The 14,402-nt window shown below is 41.0% G+C and overlaps 1 protein-coding gene across 3 annotated transcripts in view; it reads right to left on the bottom strand.

Moving 5' to 3' along the window:
* The window catches only part of EPS8L2 (EPS8 like 2), a 238,566-nt gene that overhangs the window by 105,822 nt on the left and 118,342 nt on the right, over positions 1 to 14,402 (bottom strand). For all 3 annotated transcript variants that reach the window (XM_040328628.1, XM_040328631.1, XM_040328632.1), the window contains exons 2-3: positions 3,572 to 3,626; positions 1,074 to 1,111 (exon numbers count right to left, since the gene is read on the bottom strand). In XM_040328628.1, the coding sequence (XP_040184562.1) occupies positions 1,074 to 1,111; positions 3,572 to 3,615 (82 nt within the window). In that variant the 5' untranslated portion in view covers positions 3,616 to 3,626. The remainder of the gene's footprint in view (positions 1 to 1,073; positions 1,112 to 3,571; positions 3,627 to 14,402) is intronic.

Genomic DNA, 14,402 nt, shown 5'->3' with positions numbered 1-14,402 from the left:
AAAGAACCTACAAATAAGTTTACTATCCTGTCACAACCTGTAGGATAAGCCGTGATTCTCTCATGCTCTTGACATCAAGTACTACTATACTAATTATATCAACTTGATTCAATCCACTAGTCAATTGTCTTGTTCATTTGATATAAGCAATACTATCTTTTCTTTATATGGGCCAGATTCAGGTAGAATTGCGGTGGCGTAACGAATCGTAGATACGTTACACCGCCGCAAGTTTTCATCGCAAGTGCCTGATTCACAAAGCACTTGCGATGAAAACTACGCCGGCGGACTCCGGCGTAAGCCCGCGTAATTTAAATTGTGCGAAGTGACGTAATTTTTTCGACCGGCGACGCGCGTAGCGTACTTCCGTATTCCCGGACGTGTTACGCAAACGACGTTAAATTTAAAATTTCGACGCGGGAACGACGGCCATACTTTAGACAGCAATACGTTTGCTGACTAAAGTTAAGGCACCCAAAACTAGACTAGCGGCGACGTAGTGAACGCGAAAAACCGTCGTGGATCGCCGTAACTCCTAATTTGCATACCCGACGCTGGTTTATGACGCAAACTCCCCCCAGCGGCGGCCGCGGTACTGCATCCTAAGATCCGACAGTGTAAAACAATTACACCTGTCGGATCTTAGGGATATCTATGCGTAACTGATTCTATGAATCAGTCGCATAGATACTCTGAGAGATACGACAGAGTATCTGAGGTACTCCGTCGTATCTCCTTTGTGAATCTGGCCCATGGTTCCTATTTGTACAGCCCTTCTTTCTACAAACATATCGAATAATAAAAAAAAGAATGAAAAACCACTAGCCTAAGAGCAATCACTTGACTTGAGCCCAAGGACTGCTTTTTCATGAAGCACATGCTCTGATATTTCTAAGCAGGTATTGTATATATACATTTTTACAAACGTGTGTACTAAGCGCTCAAACTAATAGACAGGTGAACAGAGGCTGATATGCAAGCACATGCAATGATCAGACATGCCTATGATGAGCAAATATTATAGACTTTCCTTTAATTTATCGATAATCAGAAAATAACCATAAGAAACTTACCAAACAAGTCCTTTGCACTCATTTTTCCTGTTCCTCCACTGAAAGAAACATACAAATTATTTTGTATATAACACGAAATATGTGTAAATTATGTGTATGATATAATTTTAATATCTTTTTTTTTATAAAGCTTTGAGTTATTTAATCATTTATAAATACTAAAATATGAACTCCAGGTAAACTTGAAATATATGGTTGGGATATATATAGGGGGGCTGCCAAAGGGTTTGTATTTTTTGTCGATTAAGTCCTCAGATTTATGCAGCTCAGCCTAGTGAGAACAGCAAGGTTGATGGCTTTTCTCTGCTAATGTTTAAGTAAAAATGAAGGCCATCTCTGTACCATTGGGGAAGCTTCCCTTCATATCCTGTCCCACAGACACAACAAGAATTGGGAGGAGATCTCTCCAAATTGAGGGACTCTCTGGTTGTCACAAGGGTGACCAGAACTAGCGTGCCTATTGGATTATTCCCCCTCTATTCCTGTTCTTGTGATGACCCAAAATGTGGATTTTCTTTCACTTTCACTCTCCGTGATAATGGTAAACAGGACAAATAGGGTGGGTGAATCTCACTAACACGCGGCATAGACAGGAATTACAGTAAGACCTGTACAAAATAATCCCAAAGATAAGTAAAGGTGACAGGAAACGAATGCACTCAATACTTGATAATACTCTATAATGATTGTGAAACCAACACCCAGCAAAGATGTCACACAAAATATTTTGTAGTGGATTACACTGTGTGCATTGTGTATTCTTCCTTCTCCTGTGATATCTTTGCAGAGGTGACTATTGGTTGCTGTGTGGCCTCCCTGCTTTCTGTTAACTGAATTCCCAGTGTGGCTCCATATATGCTCATGGCCCCTAGTGGGTTGACACATGTGGATTATTTGTTTACACATTGAACACGTTCCGGATATGGACTCTGTGTTTTATCAAACAAAATCAAAGAATATTCCCAGCTCAATTTAGCAACCAGCCTACAACCAACCAAATTATCCTGTCTAACAGAACGTGTTAAAAACAGGGAATTCGTTTGCACACATTTAAAAATACATGCATGAGCTGCAGAGCCCACGTCATGGCACCCCAGTATTATCTGCAGTCCTAACTCTATACATTTTCCAGAGCCTCAATAGTAGGAGCGCATGCATAATAATGGATAGATAGAGACAGGTGGGATTGCAGGGAGTCAATCCCTCATTAAAGGCACAGGGGCGTACTGGATACCCAGCATATACCACAATGGCAGCAAAGGTGTCCAGTGCATCCCCTCACCAGTATTCCAACAGCGCCATTGTGCTACACGCTGGGTGTCCAGTACGCCCCTGTACCTTTAAGGAGGAGTGGGGTCCCTGCAGGCTCACCTGCCCTCTATCTATCCAATACTATGCATGTGCTTCTACTATGGAGGCTCTCAAAAATGTATAGAGTTAGGCCCCGTACACACGACCAGTTTCCTCGGCAGAATTCAGCTTCCGACCGAGTTTCTGGCTGAATTCTGCCGAGGAAACTGGTCGTGTGTACACTTTCGGCCGAGGAAGCCGACGAGGAGCTCGGCGAGGAAATAGAGAACATGTTCTCTATTTCCTCGTTGTTCTATGGGAGCTCTCTCCCCGCCGAGCTCCTCGGCGGCTTCAGTGCTGAACTGGCCGAGGAACTCGATGTGTTTGGCACGTCGAGTTCCTCGGCCGTGTGTACGAGGCTTTAGGACTGCAGATAATACTGGAGTGCCATGGTCTCTGCAGCTTACGCATGTATGTTCAAATGTGTGCAAACTAAACCCCTGTTTTAATGCATATTGTTATGTCTCGTACACACGGTCAGACTTTCCGAGAAAAAAAGTCAGACGGGCTTTTTTTCTCGGAAAGTCCGGCCGTGTGTAGCCTCCATCTGACTTTTTTAGTCGGAAGTCCGATGGACCTTAGATAGAGAACCTGTTCTCTATCTTTCTGTCGGACTTCCAACAGACTCACGGTGGACTTTTGCATGGTCAAAAGTCCGACCGTGTATACAAGGCATGTGACAGGATAATTTGGTTGGTTGCAGGCTGGTTGATATGTTGAGCTGGGAATTTGCTTTGGTTTTGTTTGACATTCATCACCCTTCCACGTGCTTCTTGCTGCAAAGGCCAGTTATAGGTGGGGGGCAGTGGCCATTTGTTTGTTAATTTTACTGTTCAAGATATCACTTTTCTTTATTTAGTTTATTAACATAAAATACTTTTGGAAGTTTGATGATCAGTGTTATAGCCCTGTTTTTTTTTATTATTGCCACATATAAAGGGGTAGTACAATATATTTCGTTTTCCGTTTCCATGGTTCATAACTTACTACACTCTCGGGTTGCATCAAAAGATGTGAAAAAAATTATTTCTGCTCCTGTTAATTATTTCTGATTCCTGAGCACCTAAGCATCTAATGACTATGGGTCTCTGTATTTCATTTAAAGATCAATTTACTGATGCAGTAATAAAGGAGATAATAGTTCTTACTTGGAGGATCCATGCTTGCTTCCAGTAGATCCTGACTGACTCATCGCTGCATCAGCTGTAAAAAAAAACAGAAAAATAGTTCTTACTAGGAGACGGACACAGATATTAGGCAGGGTTCACACTGATACTACACGACAGTGATACGACTTTCATGAACAGGATACTACTTTGATCCGACTTTGTGATAGTCTGACTTTGTTCTTTGACCAACCAAAACAATCCCAGAGTGAGATAAATTCATTTTACTGCTGCTGTAATCACAATGTCGGATGTCACAAGTCGGATGGTTAGGACAAGGATCCTACTTTGATCCGACTTCAATGATATTCAATGGGCTGAAGTAGGATCAAATTCAGACCAAAGTAGTGCAGGAACTTTTTTCAAAGTCGGACCGACTTGTGTCGAACCAGTTAAGACAGCTCTCATAGGAAAACATTGATTTTCATACGTCATGCGACATGAGCTCCTAATGTCGGAGCATTTGTCGGACCAGTGTGAACCTAGCCTCACACAACTATTTAAGCCCCCACACACCTGAGTGATTTGAATGCTTTTTCAGAAATGCTTCAAATGTTGATACTCTGATTTCCATATCATCCTATTGTACTCATTTACACTTGAGTGATATGCTGTTGCTCAACACTCAAAAAAAGTATGGGAGCTTTTTTGGGGCATGATCATGCATTTTTGGCCCCCATATTCATTAATGGGAGCACCTGAAAAATGCCTGAAAAAACACTTAAAACACAATTTTTTTGCATGGTTCCATGCCTTACAGCTGTCTATTCCTCCTAGTCTCTTGCTTTCCATTGGCTAAAAACAAAAACATTTAAGCCAGAAAACACAAAGACCATGCAAAAAATGACCAAAGTTGTAGAAGCTCAAGTGGCAATGTAGCGCACAAAAATTACAATAAGTTACCATGCATTGTGGTACATAGCAACGCACTTGTGTTGGCAAGAAGTATTGGGGTGCCATTATGAGTGAGGGGCACCACACTGCATCAATAAGAAAAACATTTTCATTAATTGAGGGAACAAACACAATATGAAAACAAAAATTTTATTACATACACAGAAAACACTAGTCAGTAATCTAGCCACATATCTTGTGTTCTGTTAAGACATTGGGGGTTATTTACAAAAGGTAAATCCACTTTGCACTACAAGTGCACTGCAAGTACACTTGAAAGTGCAATGGCTTTAGATTGCTGTAGATCTGAGGCGAAGCTCTGAAATTAGGGGAAGCTCTGCTGATTATCATCCATGCATGTGCAAGCTAAAATGCTGTTTTTTTATTTTCCTTGCATGCCCCCCTCAGATTAACAGTGACTGCACTTCCAAGTACACTTTCAGTGCACTTGTAGTGCAAAGTGGATTTGCCATTCGTAAATAACCCCCAATGTGTTCAATGCCTTTGTCAATGGGCCATTTATCACTGGAGAAGGTATTCTGTTTTGCTCCATTTTTGACCAGTCGTTATAGCAACCTTTCTTAATCAGGATTCCATTGAACCCAAGGTGTCTCCAGGAGTTTCTAGGGGTTCCTTGAACAATGCATGATCTATTTCTGTCTATCAGAAACAGTTACCACCTATACTATTGCTTTTTTTTTAGCTATAAAGTATGTAAGGGGGGGCCTTTCTTCCTAATGACCCCCCCTGCAAGAGGCTCTTTCTCTCACTGACCATCAGTAAAGGGACCCTTCCTCTACTGACCACTAATGTAAGGCAGTCCTTCTCCCACTGACCACTAATGTAAGGGGAATTCTTCCACTGACCACCAGGAAAAAATCTTTCACTCTCTGCCTTTCTTCTTTTGGCCATGATTTTTCTTTATTTAATTTTCTTGTTATTACTGATTAGAAATGATATGAGCTGTAGATATAGTAATTATGGAGTTTCCTGAGACCTAAAGCCTCGTACACACGATCGGAAATTTACCACCATGTGTATGCCCCATCGGAGTAATTCCATTGGAAATTCCGATGGGTCCATCGGAGTTTACATAGAGAACATGTTCTATTTTACTCTGATGGAATTCCGTCGGAATTCCGATGTGAATTTGGATGGACAAAGGTCCGATCATGTGTACAGGGCATAAGTGTACTTTCAAGTTATACTCCATGTAAAAAAATTAAGAGAGGCTGCTTTAAAGTATTTAGTAGAAGTAACAGCCCTAAACTGACTCCCTAAAGGTTGTTTGCTGGAACAAAGGGCACTCTGACTGTGCACTTTGTATAGAGAAATTGTTATTTATTAGTCTCAGTTTCTACATCAAATAGCCATTTTGATTAATATAATAAGGCAGTGCAAAGTATAATGATTGTACAAACTACAACGACCCACATCAACCAATCCAAATAAATTTACTATAGCTATGTATACCAGCAAAGAAATTATTTCTTTGTGGTTGTTGCACTTTGCACATTGTCATTACTTAGTAAACAAAGCCCCACAGCATAGCTGGGTTGGCATTAAAGAATAGTTTACATGGATATACATTTAATTTCAAATGTCAAATGTGCAGGACTGTAAATCAGGAGGTCTGACTACCCTGTGATTTACTAATCTGCATGCTGGTTACAGGTTAGTGATTCAAAGAGTATTAAAGCCAAAGATTTTTTTTTGTATTAGTTTCCAGTAAAGCAAGATTATATCTTTTCATCAATAAAATTGAGGGGTCTATCTATCTATAGACAAACATGCAATGCTATATTCCATAGCTAAATAACAAAAGTTTATAATTAGTTGAAGGTGATCTGTTTGGATAATACAACCTACTTGTGGCGTGATTAGTTACTACACAATAACACTTTGTTTATGTTAATTACAAGGCACTCCAAAACCTTAAACATTTCATCATCATTCATTTATTACATGTCAAATTTAGCAAAATTATTCATAGGGATGAAAGGTGACTTTTTAAGCCATATTGTGCCTTTGTGGCAGTGCCATGTTTCATACTGTTTTGTTGTATATCAGGGTCCTCCAAGCTGTGGCCCATGAGCCAATTGTGGCCAGCTGCAAGATTTTATGTAGCCCTCTGATGTAAAAAGGGACTCTAGTGGGGAACCGATTGTAAAGAAGACTTCTTTGTACAGGGGCACTCTGATGGGAACTCCAATGTAAGTGGGCACTCTGACGGAGACTTTAATGTGAAAACTTTATTCAGAGCTTTTTTGCTTAATTTTACTGATGTTTATTTCTGTAGTTTTAAACCACATCATGCTGAATACAATAAAACTCCAATTCAATTTTTAATTTGATAAATTCATTTATAAAACCGATATTATTTTTACCCAACAAATATTTGTAAAACATACAATGTGGTCCTCGTTCTGAAAAATTGGAAATCCCTACTATATATAAATGCACAGACTGCTACAGACAGTAGAGTTTAAAGTGGACGTAAACTCAAAAAGTAAGGCTTTAAAGGGAACATGTTAACTATGCCAAAGCAGTATCCTGAAAATGTACTTTTGGTCTTGAATTTCTCCTAAAAAACAGCAGTGTACTTCATGTGCCTAGACCAGTGGTGGTGAACTGTCTGAATATAGGGGTCTCAAGTGAGGTCTTTGATATAGTCAAAGGGCCACGCAGAATATTTATTCAATCTACAGAAAGCTGAGAGTGGCTGAAGGTTTTCAACAGGAAATGGTCAAAGGTTATGTGCATTTTATAAGAGATGGTCAGAGACTGGGGACCTCTACATGCGATAATCAGAGACTGCGAACATGCTATAGGAGTGTGTGGAGACACACTTCAGGAGACAACCATAGATTCTAGACATATTACATGGAACTGTTAGAGATTACTGTTATCACAGCCCCTTTAGATATCAATGCATCCACATTTGTGCTTCCCAACAGTCCTCTTAAAAATTACCTGTTTCATACATAAAGTGGTACTAAAGGCGAACCTTTCTTTACCTTAATGCATTCTTCGCAGTAATGTATAAAAGAAGGTGCACACTAAAAACAAAGGGGCCCAAAGTGCACTTCCCGGCGCCAAAGAAAATAATTTATCTGTTAATGAGGTTCCAAAAATGGAATATAGAAATAATCGTCCAATAAGTAAATAAATAAATCAATATCACAATCTGATCAGTATGATATGATAAACAATGCAGCAGCTGTTTAAAATAAATGAAAATTTCATCTATCAAAAATTTAAATTAAGAAACCCCCTTCTTTTTGGGATAAGGAGGGTTTTTTTGCATGTCGCAAGTGCCTACCATGTAGGGAAGCTGATAGACCATTAAGGCCCCGTACACACGAGAGGATCCATCCGCTGGAATTGATCCGCGGACCGGCTCCAGCGGATAGATCCCCTGGTGTGTACAATCCAGCGGATCTGGGATGGATTTCAAGCGGATAAAAATTTGAAGACATGCTTTCAAATCTATCCGCTTGAATCCATCCCAACGGATTGATCCACTGGTCTGTACAGACTCACCGGATCAATCCGTCCGAATGGATCCCCCGCATGCGTCGTAATGATTCGACGCATGCATGGAATTCCTTTTATGACAGCGTCGCGCACGTCGCCGCGTCATCATCGCGGCGACGTTGCGACACGTCATCGCGACGGGATTTCGGCGCGGATTTCGATCCGATGGTGAGTACACTCCATCGGATCAAAATCCGTGGAAATCCTCGGGCGGATTTATCCGCGGATACGGTCCGGTGGACCGTATCCGCGGATAAATCCTCTCGTGTGTACTAGGCCTAAGAGCTGTCGAATCTTTTACCTCTACATCCAACAATATTGAGTTCCCTATAAAACAGTTCATTAAATGCAACACCTCATTTGTGGTCTACATCCTAGAGTGTCCTTGTAAACTTATGTACATAGGCCACACAAAAAGATTGTTAAAAGTGAGGATAGCAGAACATGTAGCAAATATCAAGTTAGGTTTCAAGGACCACAATGCTTCATTACATTTTAAATTATTTCACGATCAAAACCCTGCAGGTCTCACATTTTGGGGAGTTGACCACCTTAAACCATCATGGAGGGGGTCTGACCGCGTAAGGGTACTGTACAAACTTGAAACACAATGGATATATTCGGTTGATACCTTGTTGCCGTAAGGGTTGAACGTTGATCTCGATATCAACTGTTTTATTAGCGATTTTTAAAACTACCCTCTCCTTATCCTTTTATTACTTATATGACACAGACATATTTTGATAATATTTTTAATATACTCTTAATATATATATTTTAAATATATATTTTTAATGAGTAGCTGGCACAGTCTTAAGTACATGTCTATCATATTTGGGAATATTATACATTCCATATATTTATGTAATTTTAGATATATGTATTGGTTATATATGTAATTTTTCCCTATAGGGCACCTACCTTATTAATCCTATGCCCAGCAGGCATCTGTTGATACGAATCTCCTCCAATCTTCATGATCTATTTATTTATTTATTTACTGTATTAGTCCTTTGTGGACATCAATCAGTTAATTTTCTAGACGTCTACTCAGTTGATTTTTGAGTTCCGTCTGTTTTCCCTTCTTTTTCCTCTTCCACATATATTTATATATTTATTTATTTACTCATATATTTTTATTTATATATTATATATGTGTATGTATTTATTTAGGTATATTTATTTATTTAGGTATATACCTTTATATGTTTTACAATTGTGTTTTTTTTAAGGTTTAATATGCATACAGTTGTCCCATTATTGACACTCTCTGCCGTGTAACTCCGGCAGTACTGAATACAATGGGCCAGATTCACAGAAGAGATACGACGGCGTATCTCCTGATACACCGTCGTATCTCTGAGATACGATTGTCGTATCTATGCAGCTGATTCATAGAATCAGTTACGCATAGATAGCCCTAAGATCCGACAGGTGTAATTGACTTACACCGTTGGATCTTAGGATGCAATTCTAGGTCGCGATTCCATTGCGGTCGGCGTAGAATATGCAAATGACTAGTTACAGCGATTCACGAACGTACGCTTTACCCGCCGCTCTAACTTTACGTTGTTTCCGTCGAGATACGCCGCGTAAAACTAAGGCTGCCCTCTAGGTGGACTAGCCAATGTTAAGTATGGCCGTCGTTCCAGCGTTGAAATTTGAAAAATCACGTTGTTTGCGTAAGTCGTCCGTGAATGGCGCTGGACGCCATTTACGTTAGCGTCGAAACCAATGACGTCCTTGCGACGTCATTTAGCGCAATGCACGTCGGGTAATTTGACGGACGGAGCATGCGCAGTACGTTCGGCGCGGGAACGCGCCTAATTTAAATGGTGCCCGCCCCATTTGAATTAGACGGGCTTGCGCCAAGCGGATTTACGTAACACCGCCGCAAGTTTACAGGTAAGTACTTTGTGAATCAGGCACTTACGCTGTAAACTTGCGGCGGTATAACGTAAATGGGATACGTTACGCCGCCGCTGCGCAACGTATTTGTCTGTGAATCTGGCCCCATGTTCTTACAGCTAGGCAGTTCCTTGTAAAAAAGGTTATTTTTTATACAATGTCATCAGTTAGCATGAAGTAATTATGTAAACATGCAGTATTGAGCCATTCAATTGCTGTTTGAATTATACGTGCAGTTTTTAAAATATTTAAAATTTTAAAATAACTATTATGAATTATCCCGGTGACATGGCCGACATCCGGCCTGACTTCCGCTCTCTAATGCACCAACGGGAGCGGGCGGGCAGTGTCGTCCGATCCAATGGCCGTGGAGGAGGGATGTTAAATAGACTTTAATGACGCCGTTACGGTGGCGTAACCAGGAAGTGACAGGAGTGCGTTCCACCGCTGACTCAATCGTAACCAGGAAAGGTATCTTCAGCATTGTGCATCCAGCACAAGCGCGGCCCCTGTGTTCGGAGGAGAGCAGTGAATACACACTTTTTTATGCTCTTTACAAGTTGATTTAATGTACGTTATATAGGAAGCGGGGTGTTGGGATACAGGTTCTTTTACATTAAAGCAGAATTACACTATGTCAGTGCCTTTGTGTTTTATATGGACCTTGCTTACTGCTTCTGGAATGATGGTGGAGGTCTAATAAGGAGGATTTTCTTTTTACAAGGCTCAGCTTATTCTGTTATCTGGTGAGTGTGAACCCCAGAGGGGAAGTGTACCTCACTTTTGTGGTGAAGATTGGGAGTTGGTGTAGGGTGCACTACTATTTCAACCCTAGAAGCACTTACCACTGTCTGAACTTTAATCTACGAAACTACTTTGGGACTTTCCATAATTTATTCATTTTGTATTTACATATGTGATTTTGGACTTTATCCATCTTTAGCACTGTTTTATCATTTTATGATCCAGTTCTGGGAATATGTGTTGATACAATTTTTTAATTATTCTTCGCAGTAAGGTAAAAACATTTTACAGCTTGCTGTCTTCCCCCACCTCCCTGAATACCTACCTCAATTGATACAGCACTGTGCACTGCTGGATGTCTTCTGCCCTCTCTTCCTCTTTACATACGGACTCTATAAGCAGCAGGAGCCATTGGCTCCTGCTGCTGTCAATCAAATGCTGTGAGAAGGAAGCGGGGCCAAGCTGTGCTGTGTATGTGTGTGTATGGAGGATGTTTGAGGCTGCTCTGTGCAATACACAGATCAGGCGAGTATAACATGTTTATTATTTTAATTAAAAAAATCACTTTAATGCTTCTCTCAGCAAGATTCATTATAAAAGAACAGAGGGGAAAACATAAAAAGTGACAGACTGCACACAAAAGGTAAGTGTGAAATAAACAGAACCATTTAACTATATAAAATATTTTTCCTTCACTGGCCTGAATAAGCAGGTGAATATGGAAAACACTGATTGTGACTGCAGGAGCCACGAGGGCTGCACAATTAGTGCTAAAGGTCCGCAGGATGGGCAGTCTAGATACTGCTATGCCTTGAGCTGCCTAACCTATATCTGCAGTGTGAGATCATCCAAGGCACTGTGGGCCAGATTCACGTAGATATGTTACACCGCCGCAAGTTTTCATTGGAAGTGCCTGATTCACAAAGCACTTGCGATGAAAACTACGCTGGCTTGCGACGGGAAACTAGACTAGCGGCGACATAGCGAACGCGAAAATCCGTCGTGGATCGCCGTAACTCCTAATTTGCATACCTGACGCTGGTTTACGATGCAAACTCCCCCCAGCGGCGGCCGCGGTACTGCATCCTAAGATCCGACAGTGTAATACAATTACACCTGTCGGATCTTATGGATATCTATGCGTAACTGATTCTATGAATCAGTTGCATAGATAGAAACAGAGATACGACGGCGTATCAGGAGATACGCCGGCGTATCCCTTTTGTGAATCTGGCCCTGTGTCTCTGACTACTAGTCTTAGGAGATTTAGCATGAGATGTAGTGGTATTGTCACTACTGTGCTGCTCACTTTTCTCCTTACTGGAGAGGAATCTGTACCTAAGGGCCTTCCATGCAAGGATTGCCCTGCTTCTGCTTCAATAATTTTGCAGGTAACTTGCCATTGTGGGCAGTTCTGACATGAGAAAGCAAACCCCACTACCAAATGGCCCCTATGCAACAGTGCAGAACAAGATGTAGTAGATTAATAATGGCCAAAAATCAGCTACAGGGAGCCTATAGGCAATACTGGTGTCTAGTCCTTTGCCCACTGCTTGCCTTTTTTTTAGGTCATGGCTTCCACAGTGCAAGTTCTCTTTAAATGCAGCAACATCTTAGATGTGTTCTCACAGGGAGAGGTAGTAGCCTATTACAATACCAACACTGTAATGTAAGCTATATTTGTGTATAAAAAATAAAACAAATTTAAATTACAATCCCAACACTCTTACTTTTTTCCCCTTTGAATAAAGAGTTTCTTTTCACATTTCTTGCATGCTTAACAGAAAAACTGGAAGGAATTGTATGACCATATATAGTGACATGCAATGCGATGCCACTGAAAGGTATAAAAGGCTCCAGTGTTTGCTACACAATCTTTTCAAAATGTCTGTCTCTGAAGTCTAAAAAATGACCTACAAACAGCTGAATCCATAGATTCATAATCTGTTTTACTGAGCACTGCTTTGGATCATAATGTGCATTATGCTTATTATTCTAATGGCAGTCACATTCGCTTTTTTAACTTTAATTTAGTGACTTTAATTATGTGAAAGTTCATGACTTAAGGTAACTGTTGTACTCTATTGTTATTTCTGTAAATAGGAAGCAGTTAGTACAGTATAAGGGGGTTTCTATCTAATTTGCACCATTTAGTCCCATCTTTACAATGTCCAAACAAGCCTACAGGAGGCAAGTGAAGCAGTAGGTGAGTTCCAAAAAGATAAGTATCAGTAGCAGAGGAGGTGCGATATCAAGAGGACCTTAAAAAGACAAAGTGAAATGTTCACTTTAACATTTAAATTGACTGAGTCTCTTGAAAGAACAATCCCTAACCATCACCAATTGATAACCAATAACCACTATCTCCATGCTTGCCTGTTGCTTCATTCTTCAATGAGAGCTGGGAGTCCAAATCACACTAACCTTGGTGATGGCAGGTTTGCCCTAAATTGGCAGAGTGGCAGTCTCTTTAACACTTAACCCAACACCTGCAACAGCGCAGAATGTGTAGATCAATGAAATCGTCCAGGTTCTGCACACTACTGTCCTTTTGTACTATCTATGTTGACACACAGAGATTGTATGCTGGCACCTATTAATAGATAAATGTGAACCTTAATTGGTGATATTAAACGCATGGTAAGTGCCAAGTGACCTTACTGGTTAGCTGTTCAGAGCATAGATTAAAGTGTTTTCATATTTATGACCCAATTGCAATATGATATTTCTTACACATAGGCTAAGGATATCAAAATGAAAAAAATCAGAACAGGAAGTTATCTCTTGGTTTCTATTATAAAACACAAGAAAAGCTTATGTAAATGATATGGGTACTTTTTTTTAACTCACCCCAAAATAACCTAAGTTAGTTTGTTTAAGGTTAACATACGTTATTGTAAACCTAAAACCAATTTTAGTTTTGGATATAGTAGAGAATCTTGCCCCAGAGTATGGAATCTGTGCCCATTGAGGAGCTTTCCCCTCCACTTTCTGTCCTTTACAGTCATTAGTGGTGGACATGACATGGATCTGCTATAAGGCACAATAATAGCAGTGGCAGCTGGTGGGCCTTTCTTTTGGGGGACGGAAAACAAGCACCCCTCCATTTGGCCACAACAGCATCCCCCAGGCGGCCCACGGCGTGGCACTGACAACTCCCCTGGGCGGCCGGTGGTCAGGCGCCTATCTGATATAGGGCTGGAAGGCTGTGGTGTCCTCTCCTCCTCTCCCAGGGTGCAGGCAGCGGTGTGTCTCCTAAGCACTAGGCATCCAATAAGATCACCTGACACTTTGGCCAATCGGGAAACAGGTCTCACGACCTGCCTCCTGATTGGCAGGCAGGTACTTGAAAATAGCAAAAATTGATTCGCTATCGTCACAGGGTGGGATCAGGGTGCAGAGCCCACCCTTTTTGAAGCCTATTAGAGCCTATGGCTCTAATCAGGTGCTTCAACCCCCCCCCCATTAGAATCCATAGTCTGGTGTCCTAATATGTAGATCGGTGGACCGGACACATGGATATGAGGGGGGCGGCCCCTGTGCGCCCTCTATGGACGGGCCGCCACTGAATAAAAGACTGCCAGTTCGTGTAATGAGGTACTGATAGGGACTGACATTTTACCATATGTCAGAGCCCCTCCTTTCCTTGTATTATGCTTCAAATACTGAGGAATAGAGTAATACGAGAGTTAATGTTGCTGATGCTGCTGGCAATAATTGCATGAAAAAT

The sequence above is a fragment of the Rana temporaria genome, chromosome 11 (assembly GCF_905171775.1).
Source record: "Rana temporaria chromosome 11, aRanTem1.1, whole genome shotgun sequence".
In the NCBI taxonomy this organism is placed as follows: domain Eukaryota; kingdom Metazoa; phylum Chordata; class Amphibia; order Anura; family Ranidae; genus Rana; species Rana temporaria.
This window is presented reverse-complemented; position numbering and strand designations above follow the sequence as displayed.